This window comes from Sarcophilus harrisii, chromosome 5, assembly GCF_902635505.1.
Source record: "Sarcophilus harrisii chromosome 5, mSarHar1.11, whole genome shotgun sequence".
Taxonomy (NCBI): domain Eukaryota; kingdom Metazoa; phylum Chordata; class Mammalia; order Dasyuromorphia; family Dasyuridae; genus Sarcophilus; species Sarcophilus harrisii.
In genome coordinates, this window is record NC_045430.1 from 57808765 (window position 1) to 57836688 (window position 27924).

The 27924-nt window shown below is 35.4% G+C and overlaps 1 protein-coding gene across 1 annotated transcript; it reads right to left on the minus strand.

The window, feature by feature from the left end:
- Positions 1-4085: 4085 nt before the first annotated feature.
- LOC100913537 (probable polypeptide N-acetylgalactosaminyltransferase 8) lies at positions 4086-27103 on the minus strand. Its single transcript, XM_003771299.3, has 10 exons — positions 26347-27103; positions 25537-25703; positions 20257-20440; positions 18523-18711; positions 18087-18201; positions 16087-16272; positions 10745-10882; positions 10142-10237; positions 8641-8808; positions 4086-5227 (listed from the first exon to the last, which is right to left on the minus strand). The coding sequence occupies exons 1-10, from the start codon at positions 26625-26627 to the stop codon at positions 5087-5089; spliced, it is 1665 nt and encodes a 554-aa protein (XP_003771347.2). The 5' UTR covers positions 26628-27103; the 3' UTR covers positions 4086-5086.
- Positions 27104-27924: the final 821 nt, after the last annotated feature.

A 27924-nucleotide genomic window follows, 5' to 3' on the forward strand; every position in this document is an offset into this window, starting at 1 on the left:
ATCAAGGAAATTTCTCTTGACTTTTCATTCACTGGCATTTGCACTTGGATACCAGAAAACCACATGCATGGTTCAAGTAAATTGGTCCCCTAAACAATTAGGTCTCAAGGACAGCTTTGATGTCTTTTAAAGAAATAAAATAAAAATTGTATGGGGTAGAGTCTTAGAAAAGAAAATAGCACAGCTTATTTTGCAGTGACTTTAATAGATTCAGCTCCTGGTGGACTGATTGTTTGGAAGATTTAAGTTCTAATACTTCATCAGATACTTATCAGTTCATCTCTATCAATTTCAATTTCCTCATCTAAAATAGAGACAATACCTATTTGTACAAATAACATTTGACCTTCCTGATACTTTATCAGGAAGGTCAAATGTTATTTGTAAAGTGTTTTTTTAAAAACTTTAAATAATGTATGAAAACAAACAAAAAAATAACACACAAGCAAAACAAAGGGGAGGGAAGGGAAGGGGAGGAGAGGAAGGGAGGGAAAGGGAGGGGAAGGGAGGGGAAGGGAGGGGAGAGGAAGAGAGGAGAAGGGAAGAGAGGGAAGTGAAGGGAAGGGGAGGGGAGGGGAGGAAGGGGAGAAGAACGAAGAGAAGGGAAGGGAGAGGAAGTGAGGAGAGGGGAGGGGAGGGAAGCGAGGAGCAGTGAGGGAAGGGAAGAGCAGGAAGGGAGGAGAGAGGAGGGAAGGCAGCTCTGTGCTATAGACAGAACAAATAAGGATTGCAGAGAGTTAAGTGAAGATATATCCAAAAACAGTGTATTCTTATCAGATAAATATTCCTGGGAGGTCAGATCCAAGAAACTACTGGACCAGACAGCACCCTCACTTTTTCTCAGGTTACTTTATCTCCAACATGGACCCTAGGAGGTGGATACAATTCAGATATTCAGAGGCATGGTGCCAAAGTCCTTCTTTAGCAGAGATAAATCTCTTACCCAAAGGTGAGGAGAGAGAGCCAATTGGTTGGTTGAAGGCAGGTCAAGAACCTCACAGGATAGGAAGGACTTCCATAGCATACCCACATGGAGGATGTTAGTTCTCTGAAATTTGGAATCCAAAAAGCTTTTCTTGTACTCTTAAAAAGTAGATGCCTATACTTTGTTATATATTATATCTGGAATTATTTGAGTTTGCCCATCCACTCTGTTTCCTCAAACTTGACTGGGCAATCTGGGTCCTTGATTTTCTTAGGGCTAATCTCCCTTCCTTTTCCCTTCATATAGGCCATTATTCTACTTAGAACTTTGCCACTGTGGTCTCATCTGGCTCAGCCAATATTATTGATATAGTGGTAGACATCAATAATTTCAGAAAATAGGGCCTCTTTTAGGTCTCAGCCTACTAGGTTGTCAGTATTGGGTCGTATCAGGGAAGGGTGGAAAAGGTACACTTATTTGGTCTCCAAATGAAAGGGACTTAGTGCAGTCAGTCACCAAAATAGAGAAAAAGGCATTGGTAAGATTGACCCAGTATTGTTTGGCGCCAACTGTACAAATTGGCTCAGGCAATGCCAAAGATTTCCATTTGGCCCTATTCACAGCATGTCATTAGTGTCACACAGGTGCCAGCTCCCAAAAGCTGCTTATGATTTCTCTTGTCTCAGTGGTCTTCCCTCCAACACCCTCCATGGAATCTTGTGATCCACTGGTAATGGCAATGTCTAATAATCCTTCATATTCCATTGAGAGGGAGGTGGGGAATCTTTATGGGATACTCAAGATACTTTAGGCTTAGGTGGGGCTGAAAGGTCCTTATTTCTAGTTGAAATAGAATCTGGCTAATGCAACCATAAGCTAGCATCAACTGTTTTCCTCTCAATACCATGTTTCAGGAGCTACATCCAAAGCTCCTTCTCTCTCTCCACTTTTAGAGTATTCATGAATGCAGTGGAATGTTCTTGGAGCTAATTGCTGTTGCTGTTTGTAATCACACATTTCCACTCAATTTGTATGATATTCCACAAGTTTCCTGACAATTTGAAAGCTTTATCTAAGATAGAATTTAATGAGAAGCTGCAGTGGTAGAAGAGTAGAGTAGGTAGTGGTAGGTAATGCAGTATTCCGACTAACTTAGTGTCAGGTCTCCAAGAGAAGGCATAGGAGCATAAGAGGGATCTAATGTTAGCTTTTTCTTAGTTCAGATTTGATTTGGGGATGGAGGCATCCCGAGGCATCCCTCGGTGCTTGAACAGTTTTGTGCTAACCCAGCAAGGATCTTTTACGTTGATCCTTGTAACTTTGGTAGGTAGAAGTCTCACTTTCCTTGTTATGGAAATGTACCTGGGCAGCATGTTGTAAGAACAAGGAATGGCTACATCTGGGGTCTCAAAGTACCTACTCTAGAAACACCGACTCTACCTAATTTTTTATGCCCTTAGATAACCAGGAAGCTTCCCGGGGGGAAAAAAAAGGCCAATCAAGTCTTTGGGGTTGGTGGAAATTCTTTCAGAGATCTCAAAATACCTTCTCCAATAGCATATATTCTCATCCCAACTCTTCTTCAGGGGAATTGCTACTTATAGAGCAAAACAGTGAATTCTAGATTCCTCAGGATTAAAAGTATTAGATACAACTCTTCAATGGGAGGATATTTTGAAACTAAAGGGAAAAAAATGTTCTCTATGGTGCCTTTCTCTTCATGCATTTAACTATCTTGGTAGTTAGGGAGATAGAGCCCTAGACCTAGAGTTAATAAGATTCAAATCCAAACCTCAGATACTTATTAGCTGTTTGATTCTAAACAAAATATTCTACTTGGGTCTGCCTCAGTTTTCTCATTTATAATATGGGCATAGTAGTTAGCATCTACCATCCTACAGTTGTAAGGGCAAAATGAGATTTGTATAAATTGTTTTGCAAACCTTATAGAGATATGTAAATGTTTGCTGTTGTTGTTTCTGTTATTACTGGTCAAGTGAAAAAAATGAAGCACAAAACTGGAGGATAATTTACCAAGAATCATATAGCATGACTGTAGTGGAAGGAATAGCCTCTATCTTCAAGGTATAGAATTATGTCCAACCTTAGACAAGTAATTTAACATAATTTCAGTTTCCTCAATTGCAAAATGGAGATAATGATAATACCTACTTTACAAAGTTGCTGTGTGTGAGGACTAAATGACAGAGTATTTATAAATCACATTTTAAAGCACAGCACCTGGCACATAGTAGGCACTATATAAATACTTATTTTCTTCCTCCCCTACCCCAGGACAACCCACCATTTGCTGATAAAGACATCTTTAGTATACTAAAATGTCCTGAGCTCTCTAAATTTGCTGAAGGGATAAGTCATGGGAGGTGGCGACAGATATGATAGAGGAGGCATGATAGTGAGTACTTATCTGCACATATATTCATGATACTGCCAGTGAACAAAAGCCACCAGGAGATGCAATTTATAGGATTATAGAAATAGATTCTTTTTTTCCCTGAGGCAATTGAGGTTAAATGACTTGCCTAGGGTCACACAGCTAGAAAGTATTAAGTGTCTGAGATCAGATTTGTGACACGAATTTAAAAGAAAAACTCTAAAAGCATAGAAATACTCTTTCCGCCTTAGCTTTGATTGAGTTTCTGGACAGAATTCACTAAAAACCATTTCCTTTTCATCTGCCATCTTCTCTCAACTTCACAAGGGCAAAAATAAATTGTACATCATTTATGCCTATAGTACAATGGATTTTATCTATTTAGAGCATCATCCTTGTCCTCAGAGAAAAAGAAATATTTACACTTAATTGAAGAGCACATTTTCATATCAACATTTGTTATAGATGTTTAGATTTCTATCTTTTGGGGGGATGAGGAATAGAGAAGAGAATAGAAAAAAGTCTATTTTCTGGCATAGTTCACCTAAAATTTTGTTATGGGTTTTTCGAGATCAAACCTAAAGGAGCCAATTATCTTTTTTTCTGGAAATTATGCTAGAAACCATATAGATGCCACCAGCTGAATGCCTGTTTGATAAAGACTATTAAGGCCAATAAGAATAACAGAATTCCAAGATTGTAAAGGACCCCAAATGCTAGGTTCTCTAACCTGTGCCTGAATAAGAAAGTATCTACACTATAATGTACATGAAAAATACTTGTCCAGTCTTTATTTGACAATATCTCTAATAAAAAGGAATCTACCACCTCCTAAGACAATATATTCTACTTTGGGAGAATTTGAGTTACTTGCAAGTTCTTTGTCTAAGATAAAACACAGAACATAAAAAATATATCACATAAAACATAGACCTAAACACTTTCTGTTTCCCAAAAGATGAATAACTAACAGTATTGTGATTACATACCTGTGACAAGAATTCTTCCTGGGGATCTTCCTATTTCCTGGTTATCTAAGGGCACAAAAAGTCCTACTCAGTGGGGTGGTGCTTCTTGGATTTGATAGGTACTTGAGACTTTATAGGTAGTTATACCTTGCTCTGATGAACTGCTGACCAAACACATTTCTATAAAGAGGAGAGGGGGCTAATGAATTTAAAGTTTGCTAAAACCAGAAGAAACATTGGTATTTCTCCAAGAATGCTCTTGATTTCTGACAAAGAAAGGACATAATCCCTCTAATAGAACAAAGACTGTCCCACGACTCTGAATAAATGAGCCAAGGGAGGGCATAAAGAAAAAAGATTAACTATAGTATATGTGAACTCAATAACCCTAGCAGATCCCAAAGAACAGATTTTACACTGCTTTTTTTTTGTTTTTTGACAACTCCACTTTCCCAATCAAAGCAACAATTTCACAAGATTTTACATTTCAATGAATCTTTAACAGAAAGTTCTGGAATGGATCGTTAGGGTATTCTTTGGACCATAGGAAAACAAAGCATTCTTGACCTCCTCTAATCCCATCACAAGCTGCATTTCTTTCATATCTATAACTCATTTACCACTATGACATTCATTTTCCATCACATTGTCATCAATACTTTTATTCACATATAGGAAGATGGCATCCTGCTCAAAACAGGTTTGAAAGCAGAAAGTCTTCTCATCAGGGACATGTGTCTATCCTTAAATCCAGGGCCTTATGTTATTACTTCCAGCTCCATTCTTACTGAGGGAACTTTAGATCTCCCAATTTCTGACAGTATGTTGGATAGTCCATTTTTGTCCGGTGCATCTCTGGAGGATAAGGAGATGGGAAACTGGGGAACGCTTACTGACTTCTAAGCACCGATTAGTGTACTTGTTGGTGATTGATGCTCCCTGGATAAGAAGAGACAAGAATCAATAACACTGAAATATCCCATACCTCATGTGCTGGATCTCCAGCTCTCCTTTTCCCATATCCATGGTCACTACTACGGCTAAAGCTGTGCTTGTAAGAGACTTGCACATTCCCTAAGATGTTACCTTAGATGAAATTCAAATGGAGGAGAAAAAATTCCCCAGTGCATTCACTGTGGGTCTCAAGTGAGTCAAAAGCTTCTAGTATAGAGATGGTCCAAAAGAGCCAAGGAGGTGGAGAGGTGGAAAAAAAGAAGTGCTGACTTCAAATTATAATATTAACCCAGCCTGATTCTAAATCCTTAGGTAAGCAGCCTCTGAGTCTGCCTTAGTCCCAATATTTTAACTACCCATAGTTCTCTGACAGAAGCTGAAAAAACATTTCTTAAAGATGACCTGATCCCCCATAGCTTAGTCCAGTGGTTCTCTAGTATCTTTATCTTATTAAAAATTATTGAGGATCTCTCCAAAGTGTTTTTGTTTATCTGGATTATATTTATAGACATTTACCATATTGGAAATAAAAACTATTTTTGAATTTGTAGACCCTCTAAAAGGATTTCAAAGATCCCCAGGATTCTCTAGACCATAAGTGCTTATTATGTGCTACACTAAACACTGAGGTGAAATAAAAGGTGAAAGATAATCTCTCCTCTCAAGGAGTAGACATTCTAATGAGAGATGTAACATGTAAAAAACTAAATAATACAAGAGATATAGATCTTAGATCAGCAGAATATCAGACAGGTAGGCACTAATAGTTAGGAAACCAGAAAAGAACTGCTGCAGAAGGTAGGGTTTGAATTTATTCTTTAAGGAAGCCAGGGGAACTAAGAGGCAGAGGTGAGGGAGAACATTTCAAGCATAAGGAATACTCAGGGCAAAAGCATGGAAAAGAGAAATGGATGGAAAATTATGTTGTTGGAACTATAGCTGGATCATAAAATGCCTGAAGGGGGGCTGAAGAGTAAGAAGACTGAAAACCTAGGAAGAGGTCAAATTATAAAGAACTCTAAATGTCAAACAGGGGAAGGGAAGAAGGGAATAAACATTTATATGTCTCCTACTATGTGCCAGGTAGTGTGCTAAATGCTTCACAAATAGTCTCTTATTTAATACTTACAACAATTCTATGAGGTAAGTGCTATCATTATTCCCATTTTACAATTCAGGAAACTGAGACAAGCATGGTTAAGGGACTTGTACAGAATCATACAGATAGTGTCTGAAGCTGGATTTGAACTCATGAAGATTCCCTAGTATTAAACTAGATAGTCTCTAAACTTCCTTTCAGCTCTAAATCACTGAGCTTATGATCCCATTCTATATTTAGTTGTGGATTTTTTCTTCTCCCATAAATCACAAATTTTTAAAGACACAGAAAGCTTCTTATCTTTGTACTCCCATTGCCTAGCACAATGAGTCCAATATAGTAAGTCTCCAATCAATCAAAAATCATTTATTAATTGTCTACTATATTCTAGGCACTCTGCTAGGCACTAGAGATACAAATTCAAAGAATGAAATTATTCTTATCAAAGAGCATATATCCAAATGAAGAAAATAAATATGTATGTGTATTTGAGTATGTATTTGTTTTCTTCTCTATTTGAATATATATAATATATAATTATACACACATGTGTATATGTTTATGTTAATTTTATTACATATATAAACTTGTTATAGCACACATACAGAATAAACAAAAATAGAAAAATACAAAGTAATTAAATATGAGATAGGGAAGGAGGCAAGATCTTGGGTTTGAAAAAGGCTTCATGTAAAACATGGTACCTGAACTCTTGAAGAAAGAAGAGAAGGAATTATATTCCAATTGTGGTAGAGTCATAGAGGTGGGTGGATGGAAGGTACTATGTCCGAAATAGAAAATCACCTTGGGATGAGTATAAGTAGGGGATATACATATGTATGTGTGTGTGTGTGTGTGTGTGTGTGTTTATACGTGTATGTGGATATAGATATAAGAAAGATAGTTAGTGCCAAATTGTGAAATGCTTTAAGAACTCAGTAGAAAAAATTATATTTTATCCTAGAGGCAACCACTTGCATTAATCGGATACAGGAGTAAAATGGGTCAGTTCTATAATTAAGAAAAATTATGTTGGCAGCTATATAGATTAGAATATAATACATAGAGGTTTGAAACATGAAGATTAATTAGTAAAATATTTCAATAGTTGTAAATGGATTCCTTGTCAAATACAGCAAAAAGGTCCATATCTTAGAAGGAATGTCCCCTTGGTAAGATCCAAGATGTGTTTATTCTTATGTGCATTAGAGGTGCAGTACAGGACTAGGGCACAGGATTTGGAGAGACCAAAGAATTGGGAGGTTAAGGAGTTTCAAAGAACATCAACATAAATGTTGGATCCTTTAGTATGAGGTCAGAGTTGGAGAAGAGCGGAAGATAGTGAGCCAGGGCAGAAATACTTGAGAAAGGAGTACTAAAAAGTATGTAATGTATCTGTGGGATTAAAAGGATATATATTTAGGCATTGGGGCAGCTAGGTAGCACAATATATAGATCTCCAGGCCTGTTTACTTCTGTTTTTTCATCAGTAAAATGAACAAGGAAATGGTACCCTGAAAATCCCAAATGGGGTCATGAACAATAAGACATGACTATAAAAATGACTGAACGTAGGCAATTACATTTTTACAGCAAAAAGCAGGGCTTTTATAGTCGTAACTATCAATTTCTCCTCCATGGTTTGACCTCTTACTCTAGTCTGTCAAAATTCTTCCTTTGAAATGTTTCCAAAACATATTCCTTGTAAGTGAAAAGAATATCACACACACACACAAAATTGAATTTTGCAAAATTTACAAAAATTAATCAGTAACTCAAAAGAAGAAATATTAGAGAACACTCCCAACCCACTCCTTTATAAAAGTGGGAGGTACATAAGTATTGTACATGTTTTCAGAATTTTTTAACATATTAATTGGTTATGTTAATTTTTCCTTTTATTTTCTCTTTAAAAATACTTTTTGTTATATGAGATCACTCTCTAGGAGTAAAAGTGATTCTATAGAAAACTTTTAATAAATAAAAATAATATAAAAATCAAAAAAATCTTATCTAAAAAAATAAAACCACTTCTACTGTGATCTCCTTACTTGAATTTCTTATCTTCTCATACCTGGATTACTTAAACACTCTCCTAACTATTTCCACACACATACTCCACCCCACATCCATTATTTCCTCTTTTCAATCCAATCTACAAATAACTAATTATTTTCCCTAAAACCTGAATTTCATCATGTCACTCAAAAACTGCTTTAAAACCATCAATAATTTATGTTCTATATATCAAATCTAAATGGCTTGTCCATGCATACAAATAAGACAATATTGTAATTACTTGCTTAAAATCCCAATACATGTTCATCCTTTTCAGTATTGCTTCTTGGCATGATACTAATTCTGGCTTCCATCCTTCTCCAGGATCTGTTAAGCACCGATCATTTGAAAATATTTCTGCATGTAGCTGTCCAACATACAGTTCTCCAGTCAAGTGGTAGTATACAAACTGAAAAGAAACAGAGAATAGATACTATTATACTAGAAGAGATAATACATATATTCCCTTCACTAGAAAGCTCTCATTCTGGACAAAAAATACCGAGAACTATAATACATTTGCCTATTTCATCCTAGGTTCTTCTCACATTCTACCTTATACCACTAAGTCCAACCTGATTCCCCCAGAAAAGAGGGAATCTTTCATACTTCTTACTACATCAAAGTTCCAACACCTCTAAGAGGAAAGAATAAAATACTGCTTAACTAAACAACCTGAAATGGAAAGTATAGAGGCTTGAGTGTAAGGTCCTAAATATGTGACTCCAATTTTGCTCTTCCAACTGTGTTCTTGAACTGTGTCCTTTAAATTTCTCTGGAGAATTTATGCTACTACTCAAATTCTTGCTTTCTTGCTGTTCTTGGCCTGTATGTTTCTCTAGACAGAAAGGACTTGATGACTCTTCACTTTCCCACCTTTTAGGGAAGGCAAGAAGTGAACTTAGATATATTGGATAAAGAAGTCTGAGGAGAGAAATGGAGAAATGGGCTTCTCCAGCTTATTCCAACTTCACTCTCCTAATTTTCTTATTTCACTGATATGACTGACACTAACCTTTATATCACATTTCACTCCACATGAATCTGACAAAATCATTCTGTCATGGTCTTCACTGATTTACTAAGAAACTGATTAAGTGTACTTTGTACAAAATGCTATTTAAAGAATAGATATTTTGTTTTAAAATACCCTGGGCAGAGGGAAACTAAACTTGAGGGTGAATCACTGTTTATGTCAATTTGTAGTTTGCTGGTCCCAGTCTGTGCTTTATCTCATAGTCAAATACCTAGACATAAAAGATGCCAGCATGGAAATCTTACCATATACCCTGTTGCTACACATATACTGTGGCCTCCCTCACTTTCCAGCTCTTGTTTAGGGAACAATAATCTAATCAATAATCAAGAAAATCAGAAACTACTGTTCTACTCATAGTGCCTATGATTAGACTAATGCTTCCCCCCCCCCCACTACTATTTCCTGACATTTGCTGTATTTCCCAAGTAGCATGTAAGCTTCTGAGGGCAGGAAGTCTCACTTTTATATTTATATGTCCAATATCTAATCCAGGATCTGGCTAATATTGCTTATGGAGTGACCTTTGCTTATGGAGTGATTTATTGATTTCCTTCACCCTGGTTGTTCCCTCCCTCCCCACCTCTCCCCACCCCACCCCAAACCAAATTCCAGATCCCTTGAATCCTAATGAAAACCAGTAACACTTTCAAGAGACTGAGCTATAATTGCAACCTATGGTGGGATGTTCATCTATGAAGAATACCTGTTGTTTGAATCCATTGCAAATATACATGACTGGTGTGTTTCCTTGGATGTTTCCCTGGTCCAAGCAGATCATTTTATTCACAGAATTTTTCATCTGTAGAAGAAAAAGATGCCATTCCTGGTGAGTATAGACAGGAAAGAAATAATACTTGTCTAGAGTTTTCCTTCTCATACTGTTGAGTAAGTAACCCAAGAGGAAATCTAGCTAAAAGTCAAGAAAGATATGGGGGCCAGAAACAATTTTCTAGCTTTTGAGAAAGACACAAGGTTGTAACAGAGTGTTGCTGAATTGGTGCGCCCATGTCTTGGGAATATTCACTTGTCCCCAGCACCCACTCCTAAAGGCATTCTTGAGAAGATATCTACACTTAAAATTAGATGATGGATATTTCTTAAAGCAAAGATCCTGGGTAGCTGGGTTACCAAAGATAAAAATGTGGGGCCTAAGGCAAAAACGGGAGGTAAAAGAATATTCTTAAGAAAGAAAGGAAATCCTGGTCATGGAGGCAATAGAGTACTGAAAATTAAGGAGAAACTTTAAAAAGAAAATGAAGAAAATAAATTAAAGAATAGAGGAACATTTGGGACTTTATTTACTCACAGATCCATAGCCAACAATGTGCTGAAGTGGCATAAGATTTGGATAAATATTCTTGAGGTACCAGTCAAAACTTTTACACTTCAGTTTCTTGCGGAGTTCTATCTTAGAAGACACCTCTCCAAAATCTATTCCATGATTCTACAAAGAAATAATATGCCTCAGAGACCTACTCATGCCTTCAAATACATAACCCCTTGATCCCCGTCAGGATTAATGGTCATTCTTTAAGGCAAATGAGTATTTTTCAGGAGTTTCTGGAGTTTTTCTGTAAAGAGGGGAGCAGCAACAGCTTGTAGCCTTGAAATCCATGTCAGCTCATTTGACATCATGAATATTTGCCACACCTGCTTTGGAGAGGCCATTCTACATTGCCCATAAAGCTTCATATCCTTCACCTGAAGAAAAAGCCTGTTTTTTTCTAAAGATCATTCCATAAGCAATGGTCACAATTTCATTCAAGATTAAATAAAGATTAGAGCCATATTGCTCACATGTTTTAAAAAGGCTACTAGTTTATCCTGAATTCCAGATTCACAAATAACAAATTATGGCTTTCATTTTAAACCTCTTTCTCTCTTATTTCTTCCATCTTCCATCTTCAAACTCACCAAAACCCAAATCCTCCCAGATGATACACCATCAGAGGCCATTCTTTCTAGTAAAGGTTTTTATTTCCTTTCATGAATAACAATTCATTGATCCCAGTCAGTATGGGAAAACAGAATATTCCTTATTGCCACTTCCCAATTCTCTCTATGTCTACTGCCATCACTTAGCAAACTCTTTTTTTTTAAGATGTTCTATCCAAATTTATCACTGGATCCAGATTTTGGTGGCCATTATCAATGGACATATTCTTGCTTTCTTAGGGAGTTTAGTACCTATTTTAAAGTCTCCCTCTCTATTCCAAATTCTGTTCTCATACTAGAGGAATTCAATATATAGAATGATACGCCCTCAATTTTTTTTCATTTATTTAATTTTTAATTTATAGAATTAAAAAAATTTCTATAACATAGTACAATAAAAAGATGACTGCACATGAAAATGCAACTCTATTATGTACAATTTGCTACTTCTTCAATCATCTCATGACTGATATTTCTACTCTACCTCTGCTAAAATAATTTTAATCTTGCCAGCATCTGCACATTTCACTTCCACATTAAAGAACTCAAATAGTAATAATCTTTTATCATTACATCTTTTCCTATACCTTGCTATTCCTAATCCTACTCTTCATTTTAACTATGACTTCCAATACTTCCAGTACTTCCATCCCTCAGCTATCACCCTTACTCTAACTATATACTCTTCTCCCTTCCTACTCTCTACTCTTTGGTGAACCATTTCAACTTTATGTTATCCTCTGCTCTCACATCCCATTCCTTGTTCCCTTGTTCTGTGAACTTGCCTAACCCAAATTTGGATTATTTCATCATTTACTTCCCTTTCTTATGCTCCTGAATGGAGTTTGGAAAATGACATGAAATTGTTGATTGGGCCCACTACAAATTTGTGTTACTTAATCTCAACTGCTGCAAGGTAAACCTTCTGCTTGTCTTTAGTCTGTTCTCATTCCCACAAGAGCTATTCCAAGTGTTTGTATCCCACTTTATATATCCCACTTCATTTCATATTGACCAAAAACTCAAAAAGCATAAAGTTTTACTGAGAACTTTACTTCATATTCTTCAGATGTCTTCCTCCACTAACTCACTCCTCTCTCAGACAGAGATGACCCTTTGCCTTGCAAAAGCCAACTCCTCCACATATATCTTTGATCTCAACTTTTAACAAATTCTTCAATAGATTGCTCCCATAATCATGCCCATTCTTTCTCTAATCTTCATTTTTTTCTCTACATACAACTTCATTCCCTGATGTCTATTAAATTTTCCAAGTATGGGATAGACCCATACTTTAAAAAAATTGCCCTCTCCAAAACCTATCATCTGTGCTAGCTGTGATCCTATATCTCTTATCTCTATTGAGCTAACTCCTAGAAATTGTCTTCTGTATATTTAATGTTTCCACTTCTTTTCCACTCACTTCCTTTTTAAATACCATTTTATTTTTTCTAATTATATATAAAATATTTTTAACCTTCATTTTTACAAAATTTTGAATTCCAAATGTTCCTCCCTTTCCTTTCCTAAAATGGTAAGCAATTTGATATAGTTTACATATGTTTTTACTCACTTACTTCCAAAGTGACTTCACAATTCAACTGAAACTACTTTCTCCAAAGTTACCAATGATCTCTTACTTGCAAATCTAATGGTCTTTTCACAGTCCTCATCCTTTTTCACACCTCTGAAGCATGTAATACTTCATTACCTTCTCCTTTTGAATATTCATTCCTCATAAGTTTTTGGTTTTCATGTGTGTGTATGTGTGTGTGTGTTTAACAACACTATTCCCTTTTGGTTCTTTTCTTAATGATTTGCTCTTTCTCAATTTCCTTTACTGGATTTTCACAACTGCATATTAAATATTTCACATGAGTCATTAGATATTCCATAAGTATTTCAAACTCGACATATTAAAACCAGAACTCATTATCTTTCTCCCAAAACCTATCCCTCTCCCGAACTTCCTTAATGCTGTTAAGGGAACCATCCTCCAGGTTACCCAGGCTTGCAGTTTCAGGGTCATCCTAAACTCCTCATCCCTGCTCTCACTCAACCACACAAATCCAATTCATTGTCAAATATTCTTTCAACATAACATTTCCTAGATCTATCCTCTTCTCTCCACTCACTCCACTCACTCACCTGCTCATCACTTGAACTACTAAAATAATCTAATAATTGGCTTCTCTGTCTTGAGTCTCTTCACACTCCAATACACGCTTAACACAGTTATTTTTCCTAACGCACAAATATGACTATATCACACACACACACACACACACACACACACACACACACACTCAATAAACTCTAAGGGCTGCCCATTACTTCAAATATTAAGTATAAACTTCGGTTTGGCATTTAAAGTTCTCTCCGCTCCCAGCTACTCTGGACTTTCCTTTTAAACTTACCTTCTATGTACTATGTATTCTGTAAAATGTACTTGCACATTTGGCTTTTATATATGCATGTCATCTCCTCTGCTAGAATGTAAGCTTCTTAAGCATGGCGACTGTTTTTACTTGTATCTCCTATATTCAGCATTGTGCTCAATTTATTTTTACGTTCACTTATAATAAATGCTTTTGGATGGATGGATGGATGGATGGACAGACAGATGGATAGATGGATATTACTTTATGGCTAAGTCAATTCAATCTTCTTGGACATCAGCAAGGGGTAAGAGAACAAGGTATGACTTTGGAGTGCAGAAATTCATCATGGAATTTTCAAGTTACATGGAAACTAGTTGAAATGCTTAGATAAGTTTTGTGTTTTTTCTTTTTTTTCTTGTTAATTAACAAGCACACATCAAGTAGTCAGCCAGAAAAGCCTAAGCTTTATTGCCCTTGTGTAAATGAACATCTCTGTGTCTGCTGATTGGGGAATGGCTAAAGAAACTGTGGTACAAAAATATAACGTGCTATCATTCTACTATCATAAATGGGATGAATACAGAAAAGCATGAAAAGAAAAGCACACAATGATTCAGATAAAATAATCAGAGCCAAGAAAGCAATATAAATTGAAAAAATAACCACCCCCCCAAAATGAAAAGTGAATGCTGCAAAATTACAAAAAATAAGTATAGCTTATAAGAAGAAATATGAGCCTTTTTTGCAGAGTATGGAGGTCCAAAAGAGTTGCTCATTTACATATACTATCAGATTTTTTCAATATATTGATCAGTCATACTAATTTCCCCCCCCCCTTCATTTTTTTTCATTTTTGTCCTTTAAAAAATTGTCTTTATTATGTGGGATGGATCTTTGGGAGAGAGAAGGAAAGAATGTCAAAGAAAACCATAAAAAAGGACATTTATAAAAACTAGTTGTTTAAACTGGTCATCATAATATATCTTATTATCAAACTTAATTCAATCAGTAATTGTTTTTAAAGTTGAATATCATTATTTATGTAATTTAATCCATTTTACCTTCTCATATGTTAATTTCTAGGTGTGACCATTCTTGAAAAATTGGTTCACTATAGAGGTAGTCATTCTTAATTGGGGGGTCCATGAATTTGTGGGGGATTATATTTTTATAACATTTCAATACTATTTATTTCCTTTGTCATTTTTTTATTTGTTATTTTAAAAACATCATTCCGAAGAGTTCATAGGCTTCACAAGATTGTTAAAGGGATCAAAGAAACATGAAAAAAAGTACCCTCTCCCCTCTACCTACTATAGATGAAGACAAGAAGGATCCTCTTAAGGAGGAGAACATACAGTTTTCCCATTGTGCCAATGTTTTCAGGGGGTAATGAATAAATGATATTTAAACAATATGCTAGCAGCTAAGTGGTGCAGAGACACAGTGATAGGCCTGGAGTCTGGAAGACTCATCTTCCTAAGTTCAAATCTGGCCTCAGACACTTATTAGCTGGGTGATCCCAGGCAAATCACTTAACCCTGCTTGCCTCAGTTAAGCTGGAGAGGGAAATGGCAAACCACTCCAGTATCTTTTCCAAGAAAACTCCAAAAGGGGTCACAAAGACTTGAATGTGATTGAAATGATTGAAAAACAACAAACTATATTAATAATAATCTATTATCAATACTTTAGACTGTGTAATAGATTTTGAATAAGGAAAATATATATCCAATATAACATAAATTCCCTAAAAACATTACCTTAACACATAATTCACAGCTATTCATTACAATTTCTAGCTCTCCTCTCAATTTGATTTTTTTTTTAACCTCATCAGATCCCATTCCAAAATTTTCTTTTTCATCAGGTAAAAATCATGGTACTCTTAATATGACAAATAGACCTTAGAGCAAGCAGATTAAGCCCATTAGATCACTGATACACACACACTTCTGAATATGACCAGTGACAAACAGTAGCCTGCTCCAAGTACAAATATAGATACCAGGCAGCTTTTATTTTGGGACAGTCTAATTCTAGAACCAAACTAGCTATTCTCATAAACTGGTGACTAGATAATAATGGCAAATGGCAGAACTCTGAATTTCTGACCTCCTTCATAATATTATTCATAGGAAGACAGAGCCTGCTTAATTACCCTGTGGATGTTTCATACCTTGTTGATACCTTGTCATACATAAATGTGAAATCAATTATTCCATAGGATGGTTTTCTGGAAGGGGGAGAATACCCCACAAATCTTGCTCATGCCTTTTCATTCTTTCTACCCCTCTGCTTGTCCCTACTTATTTTGAATTTCATTACAAACCTTCAAAGGCAGATTCCAAGCTAAATACACCATGTATTTGTAGTTGTCCATCCATATTTCAGCTACACGAAGAGCATTGCGTTTCATGAGGGGTGAAATAATCAGAGAATAGGGTTTGTGGGCTCGTTGCAGGTGAGCAATCCGAGAACATGGTAAGATTTCAATTTTCCCTCCACACTGCCATGCCTACATGCAAAAAACAACCATATATCCACATGAGGTTTGGTAAATTGCAAAATATGTTGTTTCCCCAAAAAAGAAAAAAGTAAAAAGTGTGCAACAGAGAACAAAAGAATAATCTATAAGGAAGCAAAGAAAAGATGAACATTCTTAATATAATTTCTTCTACTATTATACATGCTTTCTTAAAATGGAAACTTATTGTTATAGATTTTGAATCCTCTCTGAGGTTCTGTTGAGCACATGACAATGTTTTGTTTCCTTTTGGGTTTTTTTTTCCTATTCTGTCTTTCATTTTTCTATTGTTTTTTCTTATTTTGTATTTAGTTCAATAAATACAATTTTTAAATATATAAATAAAAACATAGTGTCCAAAACAAGGTTACATTTAAGTACCATTTAGTTTTAAAAGTTTTCATTCAAATTCCACTTTTAAGTTTTCTCTTGTGATGCTCTTCCAGAACAACCTATCCTACAAATCTTTTCCCTCTCTTTCAAACAACTCATGGAATCCTTTCTGTTGCAAGAAATTTTTCCTCACTGATAAGAAAAAAAGATCCATGTTGATCCTTTCCAGTATTAGGAAAAATACAAAAAGTGCAGGTTATCTCTGGCTTATTTAAAAAGTCTCTATGAGATGATAGAAAAGTGGTTCTGTACTGTCTTCTTCTTGCTTTCCCTTGCAGATATGCCTTTATATTTGACCTATAGATTAATTATATCCATTTGGAACTTCCTACCTATGGTACTGATTTGACCTGATCCACACTTTTTCATTCTGTGCAATTCTTATCTATTTATCTATATAAATCTTAGTCTAAGGACTGATATCATAAGATACTGACAATGTAGGATATACACATAACAGTGTGTCACGTGAAATAATTAAGAGGAGCACTAATAATGCTAGTCCTTTTGAATATATTCCAATGTATATGTACACACACACACACACACATCATTGGAGAAGTGCATTCAAACGCTGTAGAAACTCTCTCAAACCAATAAGGGAATAATGGAGAGAGCAAAAGATTAAGGTCTGGATTGAAAATTCCAGGTGAAAGAGGAAAGTGTAAAAGCTGACTTGAAGTTTAATATTAAAAAAAATCTCTAAAATCTTGGTAAGTGCTTCCATCACTTCCTGGAAAATAGATGCAGAAGAAATGAAAACAGTGTCAGATTTTATATTCTTGGGCTCAGAGATCACTTCAGACAACAACTGCAGCTACGAAATTAAAAGATTCTTGATCACTTGACAATATGAAATTTGTCCTAGTTTCTACTACTAGAAAAAGGGACTTCACACAATGATTCTAAACTCCATCTCCAAACTCTCTCATCCTCATTTCCACACCTGATGATCACTTAACATCTCTAGGTCTTTCTTATTTTTCTTATCTATAAAATGAGAACATTGGACCAGATGACTTCTGACATCTCTTTCAGATTTCAATCTATGATACTTTGATAATAAATTCAATTCAACAAACATTTAAGTAGCTACAAGATACTGAGTAAGTTGTATAATTTATAAGACTAGATAAAATAACCAAGTGCATATGAAAAAATAAAAATATTAAAGAAAAGTGTAAGGAAAAGGAAAAAGGGATGCTAAGAGGACCAAAACTTAAATACCATAAAATAATAACTATAAAACTATCTAATACTTAATTAAAAATGAAAGAATGCAAATGAAACACATTATTCCCAACTCCAATCAAATGCATATTATAGAATGCTATTTGAAAAAAATTAAATCACAGTTTGAGCCCTGTCGAACTGGAGTTACAACAGAAACTGAAAGAACAAAAAAAATATACCTTCAGGCTCAGTTCTACATTTTCTCCTCCATAAAATAGCATCCCGGTATCCAAGAATCCAATCTTCTCCAAGAACAGTCTGTTTGCAGCAAAGATACCCATGATGGCAGGACTCCTGCAGGAATACATAAGAGTCAAAAGTGGTATTTCTCTTCTAAGGAATGAGAAGGTTGGGATTTAGATGTGGGGTGTGGGAAACAAGGCTGGTATGGGAGAAGGTAAGGAAAATCTGACTAGAAAATCAGTATCTTGGAGATCTTTAAAAACAAAATAAAACAGTTTAAGGTCAGTCCTTCCCAAAGTCAGTGAGTTGGACCACAAGTTATCTTGAAGGCCCTGAATAACTGAAAGCACTAGTGGTTGGTTAAACCAAACCCAACTTTAGTATTTCCACTTCCCAGAGAATACCTTTCTTTTGTAAATTCTCCAGACTTACTTTATTGCTATAGTGTTATCTTTCGAGTTGACTGACATATAGTCATAATGGCCAAACAATTTCCAGCTAAACCCCATGGGCATCAGTGGAGACTCATTCACTTCCAAGGTGTCAAAAAGAATATTGTCAATTATGGGTGACACAATCACAGTGTGGTCTTCCCGAATCCGAGCTAAGATGGGTTCTGCCCTAGGACAATATGAGAGAGATAGTTTATATTATGGTTAGAAAATTCAGTGAGGTATAATAAAGAGTAAAAGAGGTATCCTAAGCTTCCACTTTTGTATTTTCTCCCACCATGCAGTTCTGGGTATGAGCCAGGATATCCAGGCTGCCAATACAAAGGCTGACTCAGGAATCTCTGAGATCTTAGGTCACAAATTTAAATCAGGACCAGGGATTGCCTTAAGATCCCTCTGCCACAATAAAGTTGATTCCCATAAATCAGATTATCCCAATTGGGTATCACTGATAATATCTTAGATATCAATCATTCAATAGCTACCTTGTAGCTCTTTGAGATAAAATACAAATTATTTATCCTTCTCCAATTCAAACTCAGAAAAAAAAGGACTTTGAAAAAAGCATTTAGTCTTGTGAACTAATATGAAGAAGTGAATTAAATGTTGGACTTGTAGTCAGAAAGTAACAGGTTCAAATGCCACTTTCCATAAATAATATCTGTGTGACCCTAGGCAAGTCATATAATCTGTACATCCAACCTCATTAACAATAGAAAACAACCTCCTCAATCACCATATAAGATTACAGACTTAGCGTTGGAAGAGATCTTAAAAGCCAGTGGTCTCATCCCTCTCATTTTATAGATGAAAAACCTGAAGTTGAGAGGTTAAGGGACTTGCCTCGGTTTATCTAACTGGGTTATCCCTTTTAAAAAGTACAACATTACTAGACAGAAAAATTGGAATACAGAAAATATAATGCCTCCAACCCTCCAGGTGTGCTGGAGTTGCAAACTAGAGGACTAATATATTACCTATTAGAAGAAAAAAGAAATTGAATAAGGCTTAAGGACACACAGTTCTTTCTACTCCCACACAACTCTTGCTTGACTGTCTCTGTTTTCTCATTCTCTCTTCCTTGGGTCAGAACAGTCTTTCATTGGCAACAGCAATCTTCTGTTTTTTAACAAAACCCCTTTTAACAAAAAGATACCTGTATACATGGTACCTGAATGGAAGCTGCTGTTAATCTAAATCCATTTTCTTTCCAGAAATACTGGTATTCCTGTCTTTATGTTAAAAATTACATTTTTAATTTATAGAAGTTATTTTTGATCATTTGCACTTAGTTGGAAATTTCTTCTAAAATCATATAAAATATCAAGTCCTTATTAAGTATTTTTCTCCTTCTCTTGAGCAACATTATTTGTTTATTCAGTGTATTTAGAAGGTTCAGACAGACAAAGGTCCGTCCACTGTTTAATGTCATAAGAGATATTAGTTGGCTGTAGAGTAGTTGGAATCCAAACTCCTTTCTCAGAGCAGTGTTCTTAATTTAAGGGTGATTCCAAAGGTAAGCCCAGGGGTTGTGAGCCTTTCTCATGAAGAGAATTCTAATTTTATCCAGAGAAAGGATAAGGAATATCATTCCCATTTTATAATGGAGATAATAGGAATTTAATGCTATCATATCTCTACTCTATCCTACCCATGAAGAAATGCAAATCTAATGACTTTTATTTCCCATACGGACAAACTCACAGCAACTTACCACTCAATATTCACTTCAATATGAGCATCCAAGAAGATCACTACGTCTGCCGTGGCAGCTTGACTCCCAGAGAAGCGAGTAGAGGCTACCCCCTTCCTTTCAGTGTGTCGAATCAGCTTCAGCAGCCCAGGGTACTTGAGATTGTAAAGCTGGATCTGTTTGTCTAGATTTACCTTTAGGTCCTCTGTCAATCAAAAACAATCCTTACAGAAGTTCTGGATGCAATAATATTAATTCTAGTGAAGGATTTTCATGCAACCATGATATATTTTCATATAATACACAGTCATATATATAACCTACACAGTGAAAAACAAAACTGATTCCTATGATACCAACCTGCCAAACAACATTTCTACTGTTAAACCTCTCTACCCCTTTATGCCAAGCAAAGGCAGCTAAATCCTGACAAGTCTATACTCATGTATGTTTATATAAATCTATCCCTTTCTTTTAGATTGGTTTAGTTAAGTGGATCTGAATAATGTACCCTCTCCCCAACCCAATTCCACTCCCTCAACTCCCACCTTATAACCAAGTAAAAAAGTCTTTGTTTATTCTTATTTCAGAAAGAAGAAATCAAATCCATGGCACACAGTGCTTTTGGTCTGGGGATAATTTAGGATGTCATTCCCAATAGTTAGAGATATAGATTCCCACTTTCAAAGGGCTGTAGCCCATGAATGATTGCTGATCTATGAGAGGTATCACAAAGAAACTCATTGGGACTGAAGACTATTCAAGGATTTTATCATCTAGTGAAGGAACTAAAGCTATAGTGATTAGTTATAAGTCATTGTTTAAGAACTTTCTGTCTTTTTGGCAGCTAGATGGTACAATAGACAATGTATTGGATTTGGAGTAAAGAAAACTTGAGTTTGAATTCTTGCCTTGATTACTTACTAGATCTGTGCAAGATCTTACAAGATTTTGAACAAGTCATTTAGCTTCACTTTATTCATCTGTAAAATAGGGATAATCATAGCATCTACCTCAGAGTTATTATGAGATCAAATGAGATAATATGTAAAACAGTTTGCAAACTTTAAAGTACTATATAAATCCTAAGTATTTTTAAAAATATAATAATAACTAAACCCCTCTTCTGGATCACTGTTTTGTCATGGCAGAGGAATTTAAATAGTTCAAGAAACTAGAAGCTATGCCCTGCAGGGTTACCTAAGACAGACAGATCATAGAGACAAGTTCTGGCAAAAGGTGATTCATTAGAAATGGAAATGGCAAACCATTTCAGTATCTTTGCAGAAAAACCCCAAGGACCATTTTAAAGGACTAAAAGATATGACACTGGAAAATGAGCACCTCAGATAAGATGATGTCCAATATATCCTTGGGAAAGCAACAAATAGCTTCAGAAAGAATGAAGTATCTGGGTGAAAGCAGAAACATTTTTGGGTTATCAGCAAATTTATATAAATAGGAATGAATGGATTTAATTCAAGTAATCATTAAATGTACCAACATGGTCAAGAATCCTTTAGAAGAAATGGCATTACCCTCATAGTCAATAAAAAGGCATAAAAATAGAACTGGGGTACAATTTTAAAAGTGTAGAATGATATCTGTTTGAATCCAAGGAATAATGTTCAACATCATAGTAACACAAGTCTATACTCCAAACATAGGTGATGAATATGTCAAAGTTGATCAGCTCTATGAAGACCTACAACATCTTTTAGAAATAATACCAAAAGAAGATGTCACTTTAATCACAGGGGATTAGAATGTATCAAAAAATAATTGGAGTAATAGGCAAGTTTAGCCTTGGAGTACAGAATGAAGGCAGATAAGATATTTTCTGGAGAATGATGTTAAGTGGACCATAGGAAGTACTGCTAATAGTGCTAATGGAGATGATGGAATTCCAGTAGAATGATTTAAAATCCTAAAAAAAAATATGGTGCTGAAATAAACTTAACAGCAAATTTGGAAAACTTAGCAATGGCCAATGGATTGGAAAAATTCAGTTTATGTTCTAATCATAAAGAAAGGTAATGTCAAAAAATGTTCAAATTACCAAATGATTACACTCATTTCACATGCCAGCACAATTATGTTTAAGAATTGAAAGGTATAAAAGGAAATACAAAAAAATAATGAGTAGAATGTCTTTAAAAAGCAAATTTAATCAAATGAGAAAGGAAAGTACAAAAGCTCACTAGGGAAAATAATTCCTTAAAAATCAGACTTGAGCAAATGGAAGCTAATGACTTTATGAGAATTCAAGATACAATAAAGCAAAACCAAAAAAAGTGGAAAAAAATAGAAAGAAAATGTGAAATACCTTACTGGAAAAAATAACCTGGAAACAGATCCAGGAGAGATAATTTTAAAATTATTGATCCACTTGAAAACTGTGATCAAAAAAAGAACTTGGACATAATTTTCCAAGAAATTATCATGGAAAACTGTTCTGGTATTCTAGAAACAGAGGGTAAAATAGAAATTGAAAGAATCCACCAGTCACCTCCTAAAAGAGATCCCAAAATGAAAACTCACAGGAATATGTTAGCCAAATTCTGTAACTCCCAGGTCAAGAAGAAAATCTAGTAAGCATCCAGAAAGAAACAATTCAAGTATAGTGGAGCCACAGTCAGGATGACACAAAATTTAGCAGCTTGCACATTAAGTGACCAGAGAGCTTAAAATGTGATACTCCAGAGTAAGATTACAACCAAGAATCACCTACGGAGCAAAACTGAGTATAATCCTTCAAGGGAAGAGGTCAAGCATTTATGATGAAAAGACCAGACCTAAGAGGAAAGATTGCTTTTCAAATTCAAGACTCAGGAGGAACATAAGGAGGTAATCAAGAAAAGGATATCATAAAGTTTGTCTATTTATATTTCTACATGGGAGAATGATATTTGTAACTCATTAAAACTTTCTCATTATTAAAAATGGAATATATATGGACAGAGGGCACAGGTGTGAGTTGAATATCTAAAAATGAAATTAAGGAGTGAAAGAAGAATGTACTGGGAAAAAGGATAATGAAGAAGTGGACTATAAATTATCTACCATAAAAAAGAGGCCAAAAAAAAAAAAAAAAAAAAAAAAAAAAGCCTTTACAGTAAAAGGGAAGAGGGGAAGCAGAAAGGGAGTGAGTTAATCTTATTCTCATCAGACCTGGCTCAAAGAGGAAATAACATATACTTTCATTATAGGTATAGAAACCTATCTTACTCTGCAGGAAAATAGGAGAAAAATTGGATATGGGAAGAGGGGAAGGTGATAAAAGAGAGGGTATATTGGGGGAGGAAGTGGTCAGTAGCAAAACATTTTTGAGAATTAACAAGGTGAAAGGAGAGAAAGAATAAAATAAATGGAGGGGGGAAATACAATTAGAAGTTAAGTGTAAAAAGAATTTTGGAGCAAGTTTTTCTGATAAAGCCTCATTTCTCAAAAATAGATGGAACTGAATCAAATTTATAAAAAATAAGAGCCATGTCCCAATTGATAAATGATCAAAAGATATGATCTATGCCCAAAGGGCTATAAATTCAAGCACAGCCTTTGATCTAACAATATCACTACTAGGCATGAATATCAAAAAGTATTTTATTTTTTTAAAAAAGGAAAAGGACTTATAAGTACAAAAAATGTTTGTCACAGCTCTCTTCTCAGGGCAAAAAATTGGAAACTGGGGAGAGGTCCATCAATTAGGGAATGAATGAATAAATTGTGGTATGTGATTATGATGGAATATATTGTTCTATGGGAAATGATGAGCAGAATTCTCTCAGATTAAAAAAAAAAAAACACCTGGAAAGTCCTCCATGAACTCAAGCAAAGTGAAATGCTATACAAAGTAATAGAAATATTCTGGAATGATCAACTGCTATTTATTCTCAGCAGTACAATAATTCATGACTACTGTGAAGGATTTATGATGAAAAATCCTATCCACACCAGAGAAGGAAATGACTGTGTCTGAATACAAATTGAAACATTCTCTGTCTGTCTTTCTCTCTCTCCCTCTTCCTTCCTTGACTCCCTTTTTCCCTCTCTTTCTCTCTTATTTTTCTTGAGGTATTTCTTTTTTGTTAAGATGGAAGATCTATGTTTTCCTTCACAACATGATTTTTTGGAAATATTTTGCCAAAAAAAAAAAAAATACCCAGTAACAACATTATGGAGATGATCAACTGTGATGGAATTGGCTCTTTTCAACAATGAGGTAAGTTGAGGCAATTCCAATAGAATTGGGATGGAAAGTGCCATCCATATCCAGAGGGAGAACTATGTGTTCTATGAATGTAGATCAGAGTATAACATTCTCACCTCTTTTTGTTGTTGTTTGCTTGCTTTTTTCCCTTTCTTGTGTTTTTTTTTTTCTTTTTTGATCTGATTTTTTTCCTTGGCATCACAAATATGGAAATGTTTAGAAGAATTGCACATATTTAACCTCTATTGGATTGCTTGCTGTCATGGGGAGGAAGGAGAAGAAAGGAGAGGGAGAAAAATTTGGAACACAAGGCTTTGCAAAAGTGAATGTTGAAAACTATCTTTGCATGTATATGGAAAAAAATAAAATACTATTTTTTAAAAAGGAAAAGATTGAAGGCAAAAGGAGAAGAGGATGGCAGAGGGGTAAGATATTGTCAGGGAAGCAATGAATATTAACTTGGACAGACTTCAGCAGATAGTGGGAGACAGAGGAACTGCTGTCCATGGGGTCACAAACAATCGAATATGACTGAATGACTGAATAACAACAATAGAAATTAAATGAACAACCAATAGTTCGTTGGTATAAGAAACTAATTACAAAAAACAAAAAACCTCTATCCATGAGAGTTGACACTTTTTGTTGTAGCCTATAGCTCTAGAGAGTTGTCTAGAACATTGAGATTCCTAGGACAGCAGTCATTGTATGTCAAAGATGAGACTTGAATCTAGGTCCTCACTTTAAGACAAGCTCTCTAATTATCTAGAGGCCATACTGTCTTTCTTTTTTTGTTTCTTGATTTGTTGAACAAATAATCTGTATAACTCTTTTATAATTATGTTGTTTGTACTCCTTTCCTAGGAATCCTGATTGACAAGTGACCAGTTCAATACCTCTTCCCTTATACCTATTCCCTTCTGTAAGCTCCTAGAGGATCCTTCCCATAGATAGGAATTCATTAAAATGAACTCAATATGAACAGGTACCATCATATATTCACACTAGTGTTCTCTGTCTCTCCAGTATTCTCATATTAGCTAACTTTAATTAGTTAGTTCTAGCCCTTCCCAAAAACAATTTTCACTTACCATTTGAGCTAAAATCATCCACAAGGATGAGCTCTTTCAGCAGGTGAGAAGGGGTCCTATGGATGATACTGGTAATGGCCCGTTGTAAAATGGACAGAGCTTCATCCATAAACGTGATAACAACACTGAGGGTTGGAAGTTGTTGGGGGTACTTCTTTTCAAGACACCTGTAAAAGATCTTGTAATTTTTATGTAATTTGGGAGTTTGGAGGCACCTCCAAAAGTCATCTAATTCACCTCCCTCAATTAAAATGCATAATTGAATGGTATCTCAGTCATACAAGTACAATTTCTATGCATTTCTAGACAAAAAATTCAAACAGTGACAGCCAAGGAATTTTTCTATATTTTTTTTGCTAATCTAAATCTCTCTGGTCATGAGGGAGAGATAATTTATATTTCAGTGGATGCTTTCTTTTCTTTTCTTTTCTTTTTAACATATTTCCACATTAGTCAATTTGTGAAAAGAAACAGAACTGAAGAAAGAAAGAAAAAGCAACAACAAATGAAAACAGTATGCTTCAGTCTGCTCAATTTCAGAGATCTTAACTACTCTAAAATCTCTATCACTTTTTGAATTTTCTGTATTTTTCCACCTTCTGTGTAATTTTGAATGGGTCCTTGAATTTCTGTAAATCTTCATTTACTCTTCTCTAAAACAGGAAGAGAAATAGTGCTGGGATAACCAGAGGCCATGCTCTACTACTCGACTTGTTCTTCAAATCATCTTCTCTACTTCCCTAAAAATTTAGCCCCTAATTAAAAAGAGACTGCTTAGAGATAGGTAAACCAATACCATTTCTAATGTACCTGAGAGGACGAGTGTCTGGAATGGATCGATTAAATGGCAGGTGGTCACTGAGGTAAGCATTGTAACCATACAGGGAGAAGAGTATGAAGGCTTGGATCTGCTGGGCATTGGTCAAGTTATCGCCCCACTTTTCGAAAAGAGCTGTATCTGGGAAAAGTTTCCTCTGGAGTTTTCTATGTGTTCTGGCTTTCACAAATGCTGAGACACCACTCCTTCTAGTCTCCACCTTCACTGGAGACTTGTTCACAGCTTTGGCCTGTATCATGTCTTCATATATCATAGCCTTTCTCACGGAGTTTTCAGCTGATGAATAGGAAAAAAAATAAAATATTCAGGTAAACCACAATCAAATAAATGTTTCTATCCCTCTTCTAGATTCATTCAAAGATCAAGAGATCCTTGCCTCCTGAGGAAATGAAAGATTCCTTAAAACTGTCTGGATCCATATTCAAACCTGTTCTGATTTGTATGTCATCCTTAGAGGGAATCTATTAGATGTCTAGCCTTTATCTAGCAAGGAAAATCACATTAACGAATATTAGTATGAATCAGCTAGGAAAATTTTCACTTGGACAAAGGCAAAAGTCAGCTCACTTGAGGTTCAGTCTTGGGAAACAATGCCAGAGATGCAAGCTGAATAAAATATGACTTCAGACTGAAAGGGGTATGAAAGAGAACTGGGGAGTGGCAGAGAGTTGAGGAAGCATTCTAGGAAGGTTCTGTCAGCAGAAACTAAACCAAGATTTCATTATTAAACTTTTAAATACATTTTTATAACTGTGATTCAAAAAAATTAGTTTTCCTTTGTGAAGCTATATTCTTTATGTATTTGAAAACATTATTTTAAAAAGGGTTCCCATAGGCTTCCCCAGAATGCCAAAGAGGGTACAATGGGAGGTTAAGGACCATTTTTAAATTTGCTGCCCTGGGCCAAAATCCTACTATACAAAGAGCTCCACTGTGTGGAATTTGTGCCCATCTGTAGGCTTTTGTTCATGCCATCGTTTATACTTGGAATGCATTTACCTCTTAGCTCTCTATCAGTTGAAACCTTACTTATCCTTCAAGATTCAGTTCAAATTCTATTAAATAATTTCAAGATGTTGCTGACCCCTACCCCAGTAAGAAATAAAAATTCTTTTATTTGCACATATATTGAATAGGGCTCACATTCTGTGCTACATTTCATTGTAGGTCTCATAGCCTACTCTACTTGGATGCATGAGATTTAATATGATTTGTGAAGCTTTTTAAGATATGCCTGACTGACAATTCCACACATCTATGTAACATTTTCCTCATGATAACCCTATGGTAGGAAATAGATGTATTATAATATTGAGAGAAAGAGAGGGCGAGAGATAAACAGACAGAGACAGAAAGAAGCAGAGACAGAGAAAGAGAAACAGATAGAGAGACAAACAGTAACAGAGAGGAGAAAGAGGAAGAAATAGAAGAGAAAAAAGCAAAGAGGAGAGACAGAGAAGAGAGAGAGCTATATACACACACATAATATATACATATAGACATACTTACACACATACACACATATATACATGTGATGTATACACATAAAT